Raw genomic sequence first — 19,316 nt, forward strand, 5'->3', positions numbered from 1 at the left:
AACTGCACCGAAATCCTGCATGATTTCTTGGAGAAGCCAATCTGCTGGCACTCTGAGATGTAACTGGCCTGCTTTCTGTGGTACATGTTGGCAGTGCACAAATAGTCATCAGCAATGCGAACTTGGGAATTTGCATGAAAGAGAACCCACGAAACCAGCCTGAGTAATGTGCTGTGCAGCAAGGAGGGCGTGATAAAAATGAGAAGAAAGAGGACATTAAGACTAAAAAATTGCATGCGTTGTGGTATGGGAGACTGCACCGAATAAATGTTTTATGTAGTCACTGATCAAGACAATGGTGCTGCCAGCCTTTGCAGCAAATGGTAGCTAGCATCCTTGAACTATTATATCAAATTTTTATGATATAATAATCATCATAAAAATTTTGTTTCTCTGTTGATGGTACTACTACTAAGACCTTTTCGAAAATTCCTGTAGTAGTTGAGCTCCAGAAAAGGACTTCTACCAGCACATGACCAAAATTTTTGATGAGGCCAGCTGATAAGGCATTTAAAGATGCACCATAAAAGATAGTATTGTACTAAATATGGTCTCACAGTGATTTAGCTTGTAAACGGCTCATATTAACTCAGACTCTTCAATCCACAGCTAATCATTTAATTATTTTAAAAAAAATGAGTATTTCATTATTGAATACATGTAAAAATAGCCTCCAAAAGTAAGACCCCCTTTAGATCTTCAAATGCATCTGGTCACTAAATGAAGGTGCTTCACACACAAAGGCTGCTGAAAAGCCTGCGAGAAACTTACTCTGCAAAAAAATCTTCAACATGCAGTCAATATATGTAACAAATATTTTTCTGGGCTAATGTACAAACAGTGCAACAATATGTTAGTTACACGGATAAAAGCTACTGCTGCTGCCTGTCAGCAAGGGAACTGAAACCTTTTAGAATAAACTAAGAAGTTTTATAGGTGAAAATAGTGTACAAGTCATTTGGTCATACTTTGGAAGTACGATAAACACAAAATATTCTTATTTCAATTACAGTGGACTAACCACATCTTTTTTTTCATAAATATAACAGCACAACACTGCTCAATAAAGCAAATATGGTAAAATGTGCATTGCTTACATGATTGTGAAGAAGTCGTCGTCAACAAGAATCATGTCAGCTGCTTCCTTACAAACATCTGTGCCAATTTTTACCCATGGCAATACCGATGTCAGCTTTCTTCAAAGCAACTCCATCATTAACACCATCACCAGTCATGCCTACAATGTAATTGTTCCGCTGCAGAGCCTAAAATGGCAGAAATATATCATAGTAAATGTAAAGGTAAGAAAACACTGAGAAAATGGAAAGGCAAAATTTTACCTTCATGGCCTATAAATAGCTGCACACATAAAGCTACTTGAGGCTGCAAAATTCACTTAAAATACTACACCAGAAATTTATCTTCGTGCTGCAGACATGGGGGCAGAGATTCTTGACAAACGCATGAAACAAAATCGAACAAACAGAATCGTCCATCTGCCACAATCTCCGGAGGGCCCGATAGGTTTGGCTGCAGCACTAAAAAAACCTTGCTGTTTTCTTGTATAAATTTAATTTAACAGCACTTGGGTTAAATATGTTGACACTTGTATTAAATATAGTCGTGCATGGCCTGTTTTTGTTGGCACTGGGACTAAAAGTATTGGTGCTGGGATTAAAGGCACTCACGTCAGGAGCATTTGGCGCTTGGGTATTCTGGTGTCCAGATAACTTCCATGGCGCTCTGATTATATGAGTTTACACTTGCATTAAAGTAAGCAAGGAAACCCCTAGGACTGCAGAAGACTTATTTATGGTGCTGAAAGTGCTAATAAGAATCGCATTATTGTTCACAGCAAGTTGCACTAGAAACCAATCATCCTTTTTCTTTGCAGCAACCTACTGTATCAGGTGTTATTCCACTAATGAAGAGTTACGTGCATTGCCAGAATTGGCAAAGTGGTTGTTTTGAGGCTTAGGCCACCACACCATTCAGGATGGTTGAGTCTTTCAAGAAATTTGGAACATGAAATACAGTGAACAGCTTGAATGAAAATCTGTTTCATTCCTTTATAAACATGAAAACTGGGGCCACATTATTTGTTCTCTTTATGAAAATCGGTCACCTGTAAGATCACCACCACCACCACCACCACCACCACCACCACCATCATACTTTAAGTCCACCAAAGGACGAAGGCCTCTCCCAATGATCTTCAATTTGCTGTCTTGCGCTCATTGATTCCATTTTACGCCTCCATATTTTAAAATTCCATGGCCCCATCTAACTTTCTGCCATCTTCTGCTGCACTTCTCGTAGCTCGGTACTCATTCCATAGGTCTACGTGACTGCCAGTTATCTGTCCTACGCATTGCATAACATGCCCAGCTTCATTCTGTTTCCTCTAACGTCAACTAGAATAACAGTTAACCATGTTTGTTTTAGATGCGAAGTATCTCTTGCTCGGGGGTATGTAACGCGGCGTGGTCATCCGCACACAGCATTGTAGTCCGCACTCACACTACGCATGCGCGACTCTCCTCCTTCCCTCTCTCCAACAGCTGCGCGTTACTCTCTCCACTTCTCTACCAGCACCTGCTTGCGCTTCTCCTGCGTTCTCGCTTCTGCTCTCACGGCCCATATGCTACTCTCCTCCTCTAGTCTCCTCTCCTTCAAATGGCAGAGCGCTTGACTCAGTTGGCTCCTCTGAAATGCGGGCTTGACATGCCGAAATTCTCTCCTGCGCAGTGCTGCGATGAGGGCCAGCGCATGCGCGTCCCCTCCCCCCCTCTCTCCTCTCCTACGCTGCCTCTCTCTCGCGCGCCTGTCGACGTTCCCCGCACGCCCTGTGAGAATTAACGGCCAGGCTAGAGGGAAGACATGACGCGCGTAGTGTTCCTCTTTGCGTTCCACGACGCGAGGTCAGTAGCATGCCCAGCGAACGCCAACGGCACGCGATCGTGCAAGTGCTCCGGCTTCGCATCGCCTCATGGTCCCCTTTAGCGGGAGATGGTGTAATTTTTTTTATCCACTCTGTTGTTTTCCTGTTTCTATAGTTGAAAGCCACTTATTTTGAACCCAGAAAAATTGGGTGCATGTTAAAATCGGGTAATATGGTGTAAACTTCGCTACATTTTATACTGGGTGTTTGGGGTATTTGAGAACATAACAATGGCTTCAGGAAATTCAACAAAATTTCAGAAGGATTTAGACAGCCCCAAATTTACTTAAACTCTTTCATGGCTGTTTGTGAAGGCTATTCAAGAGAAACAACTTCAGCCTTAGTAATTGACTGACTGCAGTGTCAAAAACATTTTATGCTTGCTGGTATAGGCTACAGCTTTCACAACAGCTGCCATAAACAAGTTCTTCACATTATATTGCTGTTTCTTTGTCTTCAACTTAGCGTCACTTTGCTCAGAGAAGCAGATTTAAATCTTAGGACCAGGAGTACGGGAGCGGTGTGATCATAAAAGTTCATAGCCAGTGACACCAATGTTGCACAAGCCATGTGAAAGGACGTAAATCTCTTATGTGGAACTGCCAGCTAATGTCCTTGTTCACAGAGAGCCTGGCTATTGACTTTAGCCCCTGGACCTGTTTAACAATGGCCATTATTGAGTTGCCATGGTTTTCACTTATGGTCACTGGCACCTGATGGATAAACTCTTTAACTACCAATGACACTTGACACCTGGCAGTGTGTCTTTCTTTATGTCAGATAGCAACTCGCCACTAGAACCACAGTGCTCTTTTCTTACATGGAAATCGAGACTGTCACATTCGGGAAGCTATCAATCTCAATGTCTCTAAGGTCGGCAGCTAAGGTAGGGCTGCACACGCTCTCATCTCCTGTGTAAGGGTGAAGGACTGAAGGATAACGTGCTAGATAGTTGATACACAGGCTGATGAAGAAGGCTGAATTCCAAGGCATATATAATGAAAATGTTAATGTTTACATGTTAATCCAGAACTTAGCAAGGATACCTCTCATACCCAGTATTTACCAACCAAATCAACATATCATAGTGGTCTTACTTTCTATATCTAGCCAATAAAGTTTAGTGGTCACCACGAAAAGGCTGAATTTCTTCCCTGTCCAAGTCTGCAGCTGGAAATCTAGATGTGCCCTATGAAGGTTTATATGGGATGTAGTGTGCCTTTGGATGCAAAGCTGCATGCTCATGGGGGAAAAAAAGTTCAGAAGCTTCACATCCTAAACATTCATGGGCACATGCACCTCTGTTCTGTGAGTAAACACAATAGCATTACTTAAGTATTAAATGGAAACCACAATGGCTTCATAACACACAGCAAAAACAAGCATCATACTGATTAAATATAGAAAAGCTATGGCAGCAAAGAAAAAAGGCACAACTAGCAAAGGTCACGAACACCATCCTCCACACTAAAAGTGCTTCTTACAAGGTATCTTCAACAACACTATTACTGAGTGTTTTGGCAATTCAAAGCTACAGCAGCTTGGCTACAAAAACACAAACATAGGGATGCATGCTTGCTTACAAGCACACTGACAGACACAAAAAATAGACACACAACACAAACAGCCAGTGGCTTTTATGGCCAATCCACTGTGGCCATCCTCTAATATAATTGTTGTACCTTAACCCTTTGAGGGTCAAATTTTTTCACGAAATGCACTCTAAAAATGTGTATTTTTTTTATTGCTGAATTAAATTCTTCAGACGATTCTATTTAAAAAACAAATTGTCCAAAATTTTTTTGCATGACCGTAAAGTGACAAAAGGTCATTTTTGTTGTTACATGCACATGGTTTATTCGTGAGTAACATCTAGCAAAATCCTAAAAAAAAAACACTTATATAATTTTTTATAAATAAAAATTATGCGTTGTATTAACCGTAGCTCACAGACATACAAAAATAAGCACGCGAGAGTACTTTTACGGTAAAAAACGTTCTTGCTCCAACACAAAATCTTTTCAGCATGTGATAGTCGAGATGTCCCTCCATCATCATCCGAGTCTGAACTCGTAAGTAAATCCACGTCTGACGAACTGACATCCAATGAATCAGATTCTGATTCGGCACTTGGGGAATAGTCCACATCGGAAGAATCGCCGCTCGACTCACTAGCAGCAGAGCAACCGGCATGCACTTCCATAGCGTAAGTGAACTGCATGAGTGAGCACACGGAAGAAAACTGTATGGTTGTGCGCCCGTCCAGAAAGCAAAACGAGTGAAAAATCTATAATAATCCTTTCTCTTATCACCAACGAGACAGAGTTAGTTTTTCAGAGTCCCCAAAGCAGGAAACGCAACCACGGCGGCATGGTGTGTGTAATTTAGCGTCGCATGGAAACAGATGTAATCACGCCCCGGGGAGCAATAAACGAGAGAGTAACAAGAGATCACCCTTTGAGAGATTAGAAACCAGACAGCGATCAGCTTTTCGGGCGCGAGAAGCGATAACCACCCGAAGGATGAAACCAAAACCAGACGCACCACGCGCATGCACTTGGATGTGCAAGCGAAAGCCGGTGCGCCGCTTTGGAAAGAAAAAAAAAACAACGGAGAGACATCGGCGCACGAAAAAATTCCATGTTTCTCAAAGTGTGGCAGCACATGCCAAGCAAGAGAAACGATCGAAAAAGGCGCGCATTTTAAACATAGAGGTGATGATGTACATGTACAGCGTAAACCCTCAATGGGTTAAATGATATGACCATACCACGATCAGCTGAACATACCAAAAGTATGTCTACAAAAAAAATTTTGAAATGAGTGAAAGTGGTGAGAGGGGAGAAGAGGCCGCATATTTGAAATCTCCCAAAGAAGGGAGCATGGTGCTTGCTCGGGATTTTATGGTAGACCACATAGGCAAACAAACAGATTACACTTGTTAACTGCAAACATATGCTGCCACATGATAAACAAAGCCAGACAGGTGAGCAAGTGTGTTGCATTGCCTCACACTTCAACATGCCTCTAAAACTTTGAGATAATGAACTTTCAACAATAGGTGTGCTGGAAGACAGCACACGCAAAGTGACCCACAACAGCGCTGGACTACAATAAGATCTTATTGCAATAAGGCTTTCTAAGAAACATCAAAGTGACAAGCTGATGGTGAATTTTTGCATAAAAGCTTCCCATAGTTGCTATCACAATAAAAAACTAGAAGGCGTGACGTCACACAGATATTTAGCTGCCGTTTGCAAGCCAACCTTCACTGACACCGCCCCACAAGGCCACCCGCTCAAAAGCACATCATCATATCTGGGCATCGTGTGTGTGTGTGTGCGTGCGATCACTTACAGCATGGCACAGTTACAACAAAGCGACTATTGCTGGTGGCAAATGGATTATTAACAAAAATGCAAATCGAGAGTGCACCAAGTTGCACACATTTTGTCAAACTGGTGGTGCAATTGCCGGCACAAGATGCAATCAAATTTTGAGACTCCTTCTGGCCATTCTCATGCAATTTACCTCTATTTTATCAGGATGCCACAGGAAATTCTATTAGGCATTGTTTGCATAGTTGGTGCAGGAGTGGAATCACTGTGGTAACTAATAGGTCATAGGATGTGAATACAAACCTTTACAATTCGAAGCTTATGTCCTGGTCCTGTCCTGTAAAACACTGACACAGACCCAATGATCCTCTGCAGTTCACTGTCAGTCATTGCATCCAGCTGATCGCCAGAAAGCACAACATTGCCCACAGCATGGAGACCAAGACGAGCCGCTGCACAAGCATAATGCTGTCAATCCAACATATTTTTTGCATACACAATCAATTTGCGCAAATCAGTTTACAATTCTAACAATTAACATTGTTGAAAAAAAAGAAAAGACATTTAGACAGTTCATATTAAGTACTACATGACTCAAAATTAAAGACCAATTCAATGAGGGTGAAGCAGGCCTTACATCTTGTGTTTGTGAGTACAGTTGAACCGGCTTATAATGATGGCAGTTTTAAAAATATATATTGAATGCAACAATAAGCAGCCACTGTACAGCAAAGATTTGTATATGTCTTCTATGGCAAAATAAATAGCATACTACAATAAACCCATGTCCAATTGCCAGCTATAATAATTAAATCTGGCTGCGTGTGGCATGGAGGGGTAACAGGTGAGTGCATATCTCCTCCTCTAGCTAGTGCAGCTACGACAGCTCAGTGCATATCGCCTTCAGGCGTGGGTTATGGTGGACTGCCTGTAAATATGTCAAATTTACACAACTTTATGGCAAGGTGCTTGATATTCTATTGCAAGAAAGAGAAGGTGGTACTATGTTGATTTGTGCATTTTTCTGTAAATAATCCTAAAGAAGACCTGCTACACTTTTCCAAGTATTCATCGAATGGCTTCATTAAAGGAGTTTACTGCCTCACAAATCCACTGCCGCAAACATTTTTAGAATCTGTCAAGTATGGTACGAGCAGAGTTACAGGGATTTTTCGCACGCTTTAAGTGCTTTCTCTCTATCTTCTTTTGTACCAGCGAGCGTGCTGAAAGCTACGCAGAGGGTGGGGGGAGTTACGTCTGTTCGTCAGCGCGCGTCATGACCTTGAGCACTTTTCCTTTCTTTTTTTTTCAATTGATCGTACGCCTTACTTTGTGTGATAGCAAGCATGCATGCGGGCACATCACGGCATCTCGCGGCAGCCACGGTAACTATGCAGCTCACGATGCTCAAATCAGCCAATGGCCATGGACATTGGGTTTATGGCATTATTTGTCAAAAGAACAGCAAGCATTCTCTAGCTGACTTTGAGAATTAATCGTAAATTCCAGGCCGCGTGCTGCGCTATAATGTTTGGCTCGCACGTTCTCAGGAGCCTCGGCTACTAATTGGCAGAGTTTTCTGACCATGCTGGAAAAGTGTTGCAAGGCCCCTCTAAACAGTGTGCAATTACATATACATTTATTCTCTAGCCAGTCATATTCTATTTTTGTATAAAAATAATTAACTATCAAGCTCGGATTACATGGACAATAAGTTATCGGTTATATACATTCCAAGCATTAAAAAAAAATACAATTCTGATGTGGCTCTCAGAACGGGACACGTCAAACGGCTCACTAAACATGGTAGCGTCTTCAACAAAGTTGTCCTCTGCAGCAATATGCGGCAAAGTGAAGTTAAATTAGGGCTAAGTGTCGACCCAAGAACCGTGCACTAATGTGTCCACCATGTTTTAAACCAGCTGAAGTAACACGTGGCGAGTAACAAGCCTCCACAGTTGATGTGCAGAATTGTACACACTGCTCTGAAGGGGATATATGGACTATTGTGCCCATTGTTGCATATAATCTGTACCGGATAAAAAAAAGAAATGGGCGAGGCCCATTTTCTTTTCTTTTTTTTGAGTAGACTTTTATTCTGAGTAGATCTTTCTTTATTTCTTTATTTTTGAGTAAATTTTCATGAAACTTTCGCAGCTTATATATTTTCTTGTCCTGATTTCAAATTTCAGTCTTGCTCTTAACAATACAAAAACTATTTAATAGTTTTTAAACTGCATACAGTAGTAGAATAATAATTGCATGTTTGAAATCAGCCCGTAAAAATACATAAGCTGTGAAAGTTGCATAACAATATGCTCAAAAACCTAATAATAATAATATCTGGAGTTTAACGTCCCAAAACCAGATATGATTATGAGCGACATCGTAGTGGAGGAAATTTTGACCACCTGGGGGTCTTTAACGTGCGCCTAAATCTAAGTACCCGAGCCTCAAACATTTTTGCCTACATAGAAAATGCAGCTGCCGTGGCATGCTCAAAAGAAAAAAAAAACATGTTTCTGAAGCAGGGTCTCCCCATGGAATTTACTGGCGGTGCAACTCGTGACAGTTCATTTACATCAGAGTTGTCCACAGAATTTCATTTGTCATGTGACTCCTGCTATATGAGCATATGGGTCGGCCTCTGTAGTCAATGAAGTGTACTAGAGAGCGTTGTGCATACAGGCAGCACCCACAAAGCAGGGCATGCTTATTGAGTTAAATGAGACAACACAATCTATGGCTGGAAAGAAAAGGGCAGGGGGTACCAGTTGATCCGCCATTATTGATCTCCAACTACAGATCTGCCGGCACACCCACCCCCCTTTGCTTTCCATGCGACCCAGTTACAGGGTATGTCTAAAAAGTAATGACAATGAGTAGATTAAAGAAAGTTATTGATGATATTGGTACAACACAGTGAAAGGTTTAAAGATAGGCTCTTCCTGCATCAATAGATTGCTTCTAGTGAAATTTCCAGGCGTCGAAGGAGTAATGACAAACCTACTCCAAAATATCCTTTAGAGCCTTAGTGCAAGCCTCTTTGACTGGAGAAGACCTGCAGTGATCCCTCATAAGGGATCACAAAAACTGATACCTTTGACGAAATTTTTCATGTGCCCCTCCTGCTCTCAAACTTTTATTTTACAAAACACCACATCATTCAAAGGCGGAATACACCACCTGAGTTTAGGACCCTTTCCATGATAACCTAATTTACTCACTTGAAATGATTCAGAATAACTCAACATGCTTCATTATGTTTAACTATGCCCAAACTGCAAGTCAGTCATAGGCACGTTGCCAGTAAAAAGTAACAGTGTTACAGTTACAGTTACCTAAGCCAAAAAAGTAACTCTGTTACAGTTACAGTTACAGAGTTTCCGAAAGTAACTTGTTACAGTTACAGTTACTGTGCAAAAGTAACGTCGTTATTTTTCCGTTACTGTATAAAATAATAGATCACAAATCAAGTTACAGAATTTATTTAATAAGGGTTGCACATCGTAAAACCCTAGACGAAGGAAACATAAAAGGGGGCCCAACACCAGCAATCACTTTGAACGCCTCTTACTTGAAGTGGAAAACGTGGTTGATGTACTGGAACGACGGCAGTATATCCTAAGACGTTTATTAACTATACCCAGAAGCGCATGCGAAGAGCAGCGGGGAGTGCATCACGAGTGGTTACGACGTCCATTGTGTCTGCTCCATATGTTTAAGGTGTGCCACACTCTGTTCAGAGAACTTCCGGTCCGCTGGGCATACAAACCGTTTTTAAGTCCCGTTATTATACCTTGGAACATGACAGCGTGTGTTCACGAAATCCTAAGACTGCACACCTGCGGATGATCATGGTGGTATCTAAAAGTGCGATGCGGGGATCGGCGAAACGGGCAGGAAATGATCAACGAGGCCTAAAGAACTCAAGCGGAATGTCGCTAAAGCAACCCATGCAACGCGTTCTAAGACCGAGCTTGTTGAGCACTGCTGGATGACAGGTCATAGCTTTGACCTAAACAATGCGACGACGCCGGTTTGTGAACGAAGGTGGGGGGAAAGCAACTCCTGGAATCGTGGTTCATTCGCCGCGGCTTGCAAAAACAGCCGCGGCCCCCCACTGGACATTTACAAGGACATGTGTGACTAGTGGACTGGTTGACCTCGGCTCATTTTTTTTTCTTTTTTAGGATGCCACCTGCAACGGGGGTGAAACGTCTGTCATTTTGTTAATAATTGTTGCATTAAGTCGGAGTAAACATTTCACAACCACTTACAAAGATGTTTTAAAATATCGCTTCGCTAGTTCACGGAATTTCTGGCCTTAGCCATTTCGCGTTCTGCTGTTTTCTAGCCACCTGTCAAACACAATTAGCTCGGAGCCTCAGACGAGGGAGACTATAAACATGGCATCCTAATGCTCCTCCACCTGTACACCAACAACATAGCTAGATGCTCAAGTGACGAAAAGGATATATATGCTGAAAAAAAAAAAAAAAAAAACGGACGCGAACTTAGTAGGCTGTTCAGTTGAACCACGATTGATTTACATGTTGCGTTAATGACAGACCTCCAACCTCGGTCTTCTGCAGGGAAGATAATAGGCTTAGTCACCTCCTCTCCTAAACTGCGAGGGGAGCCCTATTCTGGAAAGTTGAGGGGTGGAGAGGATATATGGTAAAGAAGAAAGTTCGAAAAAGTGTTGCTGTTGGATAATTTTCCATAAAGACAGAAGTAACTGTAACGGTATTTTCCGTTACAGTTACTGCGAAAAAAGTAACAGTGTTACAGTTACAAGTTCCTCTAACTTAAAAGTAACTAGTTACAGTTACAAGTTACTGAAAAAAGTAACTAGTTACCGGTAACGCGTTACTAGTAACTAGTTACTGCCCAAGACTGCTGCAAGTGTTAGTAATATGAAGTCAAGCCCTGAACTACTACCACTATCATCCCGCTGTAAAATTTACTGCTTGTGTCTTTTTCACCGTATATTTCATCATCGTTCATAACACGACGACTTCATCTCTCCTTCCCAGTATGTATTATCATGCATGGATCACTTAAATAAGGTTGCCATTCGTTCTTGTACGACTCATTTTTCCTAGGACTTGTGAGAACTGGAACCACCTTGCTGCTTTCATTGCAGACATTACCAATCATCAACCTTTCAGGACCACTTTAACTAACAGTAATTTGTTATTTCACCTTATGTTTTTTGTTGTTCCTCGTTTTCTTGCATGTATCTGTATTTTTTTAGTTTACGTACTGTATTAGTATTTGATACCACTCCCCTCGGTAATGCTTCGGCCCTGAGGGCACAACAAATAAAATTAAATGAAATAAGGCTGCCCATAACCTCATGAAGGTGCAGGCCAGTACATGGTGCCCATAGCCTTTTTCTGCCCCCGTCAGGCTGGCTGAACTCATCTCTCGAACAGCTCAAGAAGAGACTGCCAGCAAGGCTGCGGCAAGAAATATGGCTCGACATACGAGGAGTGTGCCATAAGGTTAGTGCGCAAAATTCTCACTACATAGGACAAGTCCTGCATCAAACAGACCAGGTGTGAAAGACAAGCGAACAAGCCAAAGAACTTGACATAAACCTAATAAAAAAAAGTCACAGTTTCGCTGCAAGGGCGAAGCAATGAATGCGATAGCAGGAAACTAATGCTATACGAAGTGAGGCTCGCCAATGGATACTCTCAGTTTGAACAGCGCTCCTGTTGCAAAGGCGGCCGAAGCAGCGAAGAAAACTAGCGTGCTTCAAGTGTCGAGCTGTGACACTTGATAGTTCGCGCTCATCGTCTGTTTGTTCGTTTAGCGGCGTCCCTTGAGATCGAGTGACTTCCGTACGCTCCATAACATGAGCGCGGATACCACGGTGAAAGCTTGAAACAACCCTCTTCCCCTCACCACCAGAAAACCACGTGAGCAGACAGCGGAAGGGCAAGGTTCTCCCTGCGCAATAAGAAGAAGCGAGCGAGCTCGCCGACGACTTTTAAATGCGCCCGTCGTTCTCCTAACGCCATCTCGCTGGTAATGAAGAAACGCTTATAAGCGCAGCCGTCTCTGAGTCCTCCAGCGGTAAATGGTGTTTATATAACGCTCGCCGTTACCTATGTGGAGGATCTGCGTTTCGTGGCGTAGTGGCTAGCGCCACTCGCTGCGGAGCAAGATGTCCCTTGTTCGATTCCGCGCTTCGGGAGCATTTTTCTGAATTACTTTTCTTTGGGGCTTTTATATATATATACATACTTATACATATACGGTGCATGACGGCGACGGCGACGGCAAAATTCAGCCGAGACTGTCCATATAATTGCTATCGCAATAAAATGGTGTGCTGCATTAGCACCAATACTGAAAGACCTGCATGTGGCAACCACGCATCCACGAGAAAAAGATTCTGGGAAGGAGCAAGGATCAGACCGCATGCAAGTTAATGGAAGCGTGCTTTATGAAAAGAGGGAATCTAGCTGTGTTCGTGGTACATCACTTCTGCTTTATATCAAGTTTATATCCAGCTTTAAATGTACCCACACACATTAGGACAACTGATGAATATAATACAGTATTGCATAAGGAACTTTCATGAGAGCCAGGAAAAGCAAGAGCATGCCAACTGTGAATATTTTTTCTTATTCCTTGCAAGGGCAAAATTAGTGTGCCAAGAAATTTTTAAAAAATTAAAATAAACGATAGCAAAACACCGAAATCGGCACAATTTTGTTGCTTCAACATGCTTTTTTACATGCTACTGAATCTTTTTGTCTAGGGTTTTTGAAGATGACGAAAGATGAGGGCCCACCAACAGTACAGGCAGTTTCTTCAGAGTCGCCGGTAAGCATCTTGACATTGACTCCACTGCTATGGAGTGTCTCAATGGAGTCACGCACTCCTGGCCTGGGAGGGTCCAGAATGCCCACTAGACCCAGAAACTTGAGTTGGTTCAGGTTTGTACCACTTGCCAGAGAGAGAACTGCAATGTTAAACAAGAACAGCTAAAGCATCGGAAACAACATCTATACAGAGCCAATACAAATAATTACTTGGGTTCAACACCTTGGTAGTGATCATATTATTATTACAACAAAGCATGCAACTTGCCTCTGAGACCCTTGCGACCCATGAACTGAGCCTCCTTGATATATTGAGCTGTGCGTTCAGTTGTAATTGGCAACTGCATACCGTGATGACTGTAGTGGGTACAATGCGCCAAAATTTTTTCAAGTGCACCCTTCACAAAGTATTGCTCCTGTTCCTGCATTGAAACAAATAAGGCATTGTTCAGATTACTTTGTAACAAACAATTAAAAATAGCAAGAGCAGACGTTACATAAATACAAGCAAACCTACTACATATACATTAAAACCATGAATATGCCCTTCAATGAGCTTAGCCAAATATGAGTAAAGCAAAAATCTGCAACAAGGAGCTCGACATATAAAAAAGAAAGCTGGCAATTGTGTTCCTCAGTGCTGGGCAGTATCGAAGATACATGTATCTTCGATACTATCTTAGATACTTTTTGGGTATCTTGTATCTGTATCGCGATACGTCCAGCAAAACAAGTATCTGTATCTGTATTTCCGATACATTGAAGAATGTATCGCGTATCTTAAGATACAAGATACTACGATCGTACCACCACCGCGCGAAGCAATAAACGTTGGCTGAGCTCGAGCTTCTCAAGCTGATACTGCTGCCACTAAGTCACTGGAATAAAACTAAAGGCAGGGACATTATTTTATCTTTCCGCAAGAGTTTTCCAGCGAGGATAGGCGATAATCTCTGAGCGTCCCTATATATTGGTTGAGCAGGGTTACGAGGTGGCGCTCGCGTCGTCTCGACAGACAAGCGCGCGAACGTCTGCGCCCCGCCGAATTTTTGTTTAATCGTTTTCTTAAATGCGAAGCATTTCTTAGGGAACCCTTTGCACTTCAAACGTATCTACGTATCTATCTATCTATGTAGCCGGCTACGTCTGGGTGCTCTCATGATCGCCTCCTTAACTTGGTGCAGACCAAAGTTGGCATGGGAGGGTAAGATGATTTGACGAATATGACTGTCGGATCATGACATGAATAACGTGAAAATTCAGTCGCGTACGTCGTCAAACCCTTTCCCCCAGACACATGTGGCACATACCCGTTTACCACGGGTCGCGGTGTACGGGTATGCGCCACAGGTGATTGACAGTTTATATCTACCCAGGAACGGCGAAAGCAGACATTCGTAATTTGAATGAGAGAGTGCTAAGAAAAACCGACATCGGCAGCGTTGACCCGACGAATGGAAAGAATAACAATTAGGAATCCAGCAGGAATCGAACCCAAGCATTCTGCGTGGCAATCAGGTATTCTACCACAGTGCCACGGCAGGTCTAGAAACTGCTTTGGAAAAACACCCTACGGAGGCGTAATATCGGTGCAACGTCCATTGGGCTTCTTGTGCTGGCTATCTAATTTTAAGCAAAGCAGTAAACACTACATATGCGCTCCTACGATACAGGCGTCATATCAGATAAACGTCTGTGATTCCAGTGTTGGTTTTGCTTTTATAGCAGTCTAATAAACATTACAATTGTATTCCTGTGATTCAGCAAGCTATCTTGAAGCATTGCTCGACCCTGGTGGAATACATTAACAAAGTTACGTGTGATATTCACATGGTTGCACCATAAAGAGCACTTGGTTTTGATAATACTGACGTGTGTACTCTAACGTGAGGGCTAACGTTACGTCGCACCATAAGTTACCCTTTAACGGCAGTGTTGTCGATGTGCCTGTTAAGCCCACGATGTGCACATAGCTACTACACTTACAAAAACACGTCGGTCCACCTCGTAACCCTTGGCTCAAATCCGTAAAATACAGCATAGAAGTGCTCGCTGACTGCTTCGCATGAAACCGATTCCCACAACGCGTGAGATCTGCCGATTTTCTTTTTAGTTTTGTCAGTGCCATGACACTTCGCACTTAGCCACTCTCTTGTGCCGCGTACTACAATGCGTGCGGCGTCTTTCGCACACATGCTGACGCCGCTGTAAAGTCATTATCGAAGTTCCTCTTGTGTGGTGCTTCGTTGCGAAGTCTGAAGAATGCAAAAATGCGGGTTGCTTTGCCTCTCGTGGCTTTCACACTTCGGCGATTTGAAGGATCTCGTGAATGTAAGTTTGCATTACATGCAATGAGATTCACTTTTATGCATATAATATTCTAACAGCTAGCTATAACACCAACGGTACCGATGCTGGATTTAACAGAAAAAAGCATTCACCTAATAGACGCTGTCTTGGGGTACGTCTGTTTTTCGTTTATTCAAAGAGTTTTTAAAATCATAATTTGATTGTTAGCAGAACTTTATTTCTTAGCTGTCCTTCTTTTTCATCCTGTACATTACCTATGTCTATACATTGTTTTTTTTTTCTGCCGGTCTGCTTACTGCAATATGCCTTTAATGTACTGCCAATGTAAGCTCTGCTTTATCCCCCCCCTCCTTGTTTTAACTGTCTGCGTCATTTCTGCTGCTGTTCTTCTTCAAATGGAATGTAAGTTTATATACTTATATTCCACTTGAATTTACTGTTATGTAGAGGTGATGTTGAGAACAAATATATAATAATCCGGGCGTGCCTGGAGTATACAGTAACGATAATTCTGCTTACTGCTAAGTAAATTAGCACATTTGAGTTTGCATTATAATAATGTAAATTGTTAGGCGCCATCTTAAATACGTTGGCAAAGATATTCGAAAACCACTGTTATACCACATGCTCCGTTTTTCTCATGAGCGTCCCAAAGAGTCGTTTTATGCCATTTTCAATGGGCAGTGAATTTAATTGTCGTAGCTATTAGAGGTTACCCGCCGCGGTGGTCCAGTGCTTATGGCGCTTGACTGCTGGCCCGAAGGTCGCGGTAGCCGGATTTCGATGGAGGGAAAATGGTATAGTGGCCCGTGTGCTTATGTGTAGGTATCAGAACCCCAAGTGGTCAAAATTTCCGGAGCCCTCAAGAGAGCGTCTTTCATAATCACATCGTGGTTTTGCGACGTAAAACGCAACAATTATTATGATCCCTTAGGGGTACCTCCTATATCGTGCTTCTATACTTATTAGCTTTTTTTGATACGGAACCGCTTTTCTATTTTACTTAGGTATATTTGCTTTCGTTGTTTAAGCTTCTCTGAATCCTTTTACTGTTGCTAATATAGAGGTAATCAGATCTATAAGTATCAATAACGTGGACAGCGCTTTGCGCGACTGTACAATACGTCTGAAACGTTTCTGGGCTGCACATGTTCTTGGTGACGTACACCTGTCCGGTGATCCGTTATTGTGAAAGCCGTAATATGTTTACCGGCAAGGTAGAGCTCCACAGTGGTATTTGCACCATCGTGCGGAGGCTTCTTATAGAAGTTCATATAGTTACTTGGCAACCCGCTTGCTGGTCAGCAAGTAGAGCAGTGACTAGCTCCCATCAATTACCAAAGGTACAAGTGCGAACCGCTAACAGCGAATTGTATAAAGAGCTGTCACGTTAAGCAGTTAAACAGCACCAATAAGTTGTTTCGGAATAAAACACAAATACCTTGATCAAGAAGTACAATACTAACAGAGTTTTCATTCAAATGAAACACAATTGGTCGCAGTTAATAAATTTTCAAGCAAACATTTATGTCCATAGGCGTTTAATGCTGCATTATGTAGATATATATATTAAGAAATTTGAGAATGTATCGAAGTATCTTAAGATACAATTGGAATGCATCGTATCGGATACAATCAGTGTTGCAGTATCTTGTATCTGTATCTGAAATACTTCTTGCCTGAGTATCTTGTATCGTATCGCGATACAATTTCAAAGTATCTTTGCCCAGCCCTGGTGTTCCTCAAGTAACCAATATTGCTTCCATTTGTAGGTTTACGCTACCTTCAGATGGATACCAACTTTCCAGTGGGTGATAATACAAAAATCAGCATGAAAAAAAAAAAAGAAGAAAGGTTGGTGAGCTGCTATCAATGTAAACAAAAGGTGCTGCATGCACATAAACACAAGGAATTATCTTGTGGAGAAACACACAATTTTAAAACATACTCAGTATTGCGAAAACTACATTCCTTGTACTTATAAAGCCACTGAACAAGTGAAGTTGTGACAGGTTAACAAGAACCAATCATAATATGACACAACAATTTAGAGAGATGTCAGAAGAGTTGCAAAAAATTTCAGAAAGCATTGCAAGTGACATTTGAAAGAGGTAATATTAGAGGGGCCCTGAAACACCTGCTGAACATACTAGGAAAGCATCACAAATCTGTAAATGAAGCTCATTTGAACATGCAAGCCAAATATTATTGCACAGCATGTTGCAGGGAGTTCACAATCTTGTGTCAAGAACAGCCAAAAATTGCTTGCTTACTCCTTTGCAATGTCATCATCAAATATGCAGCAAATGAGCCTGGCAGGTATTGCACAATTTCTTGATTGCAGGAGAATTCTCAATAGTACTATTACTGTAAAGTGAGTTGAATAAATGAAAATCCTACCAGCCTGAACATTAAAGTTTATTGTCTGTCTCATTAAAGTTCACTGTCTGTCTGTCTGTCTGTCTCTGTCTACCAGTCTGCAATCTCAACAAGACGGAAGTACAGTAGGCTCTCAATAATTCATACTTGAGGGGACCCGGAGATTCCATTTGAATTATCAGAAGTTTTCAGAAATATAACTAGGTGCGTCATACCAACATCTTTGTAATGTTTATAGTTTCTTGGGGCTACAGAAAGATCACAGACAGCTGTGCATGATTGTGAGTGAAGTTTTTAGAGGGGACACAGTGCGTGCGTGCATGCATGTGTAACGAAGGGACAAAATTTGCTGTCTCCTGCAACAGCTGGTAACACCTGCTCAATTTCGGTAAGCTTTCCCGCATGACACCACTGTACTGCAGCTAAAATGACTCAAACAGCGTTTGGCACGTGATTGCCAGACTGTCTCGTTTTGTTGTTGTTTTTTTCTTCCTCAGTCAACTTGAGATTGTCAGTACACATGGTTTGGCCAGTTTGGCCGCTTTGCAGGCAGGCAACCGGCATTATTTACGATTGTTCGTGACATAGAACGCAAATACTATTCAGCTAGAAGCGATAAAGGCAGCAGATATCTTAAGGCATGGACAAGCAAAAAGTATGAATTAACCAAATTCATGCAACGGAGCAGTTTGAATTAAGCAGCTTTAAAATTTCATGGATCTTTCACTAAAAACATAATGGGCCAACCAAAAGTTTAAAATTTGTTTGAACTAACCGAAAGTTTGAATTATTGAGAGTGCTGTATTTCATATTTGCTTTTCCAGGTAAATCATCTGCTTAATGTTGCATATTATGCTATGATCACGAGAGATGGCACCTGGTGCACTACGTGTGTACTCTATCAACCATTATGTGCCTGAATCATATGACGATACTCACCATTGCATATTGTCCCCTCTCAGACCACATGTTAGTGCAACCTTTACAGGACCAAGAATACACATAGCCAACATTTACGTAAAGGGTACTCCTTACAGGATATTACAAAGTGATGTACCCTCATAATAAATTATTTTAGCATGAAATACTGCAAACTTTCCTTAATTTCAATCTGTGTTGCAGTTTTAAGAAATTTAATGGGCACCAGCTGAATCAGCTAGAAGGAGCTACCAAGGTAAAAACGGGCAGGCAATCTGAAATAGCTTCACTAATTGGCACAAAGGAATCGTATGCAACGCAAGTGTTATGTTTGGTCAAGACTTGTGCAGACAAAAAGAATGACCTTTTATGTGCAATCAAATGGTGGATGTTATAAATATATGTCAGCATACTTTTTCCTACCTTCTGACTATCAAAACTGGGTGTTCAGTACGAATATGTCACACTTTCGTATGTTCTATACTCTAAGAAAAATTAGAGTATTTGGGGAGTATTTCTGCCACACAACAATAATCGTCATCTGGCTTGCTCGCGTTTCCTGTCTTGAAAATCCGGCTCTCATCACTT

The 19,316-nt window shown here is 41.8% G+C and overlaps 1 protein-coding gene across 1 annotated transcript in view; it reads right to left on the reverse strand.

Annotated features, from left to right (window-relative positions):
- Window positions 1-19,316, reverse strand: part of LOC119406926 (calcium-transporting ATPase type 2C member 1-like) — a 119,337-nt gene that overhangs the window by 34,083 nt on the left and 65,938 nt on the right. The window contains 5 exon segments of the mRNA XM_037673721.2: window positions 1,098-1,162; window positions 1,164-1,265; window positions 6,583-6,731; window positions 13,091-13,261; window positions 13,390-13,543. Coding sequence (XP_037529649.2) covers window positions 1,098-1,162; window positions 1,164-1,265; window positions 6,583-6,731; window positions 13,091-13,261; window positions 13,390-13,543 — 641 coding nt within the window.

Source organism: Rhipicephalus sanguineus, chromosome 1 (genome assembly GCF_013339695.2).
Source record: "Rhipicephalus sanguineus isolate Rsan-2018 chromosome 1, BIME_Rsan_1.4, whole genome shotgun sequence".
In the NCBI taxonomy this organism is placed as follows: Eukaryota; Metazoa; Arthropoda; class Arachnida; order Ixodida; family Ixodidae; genus Rhipicephalus; species Rhipicephalus sanguineus.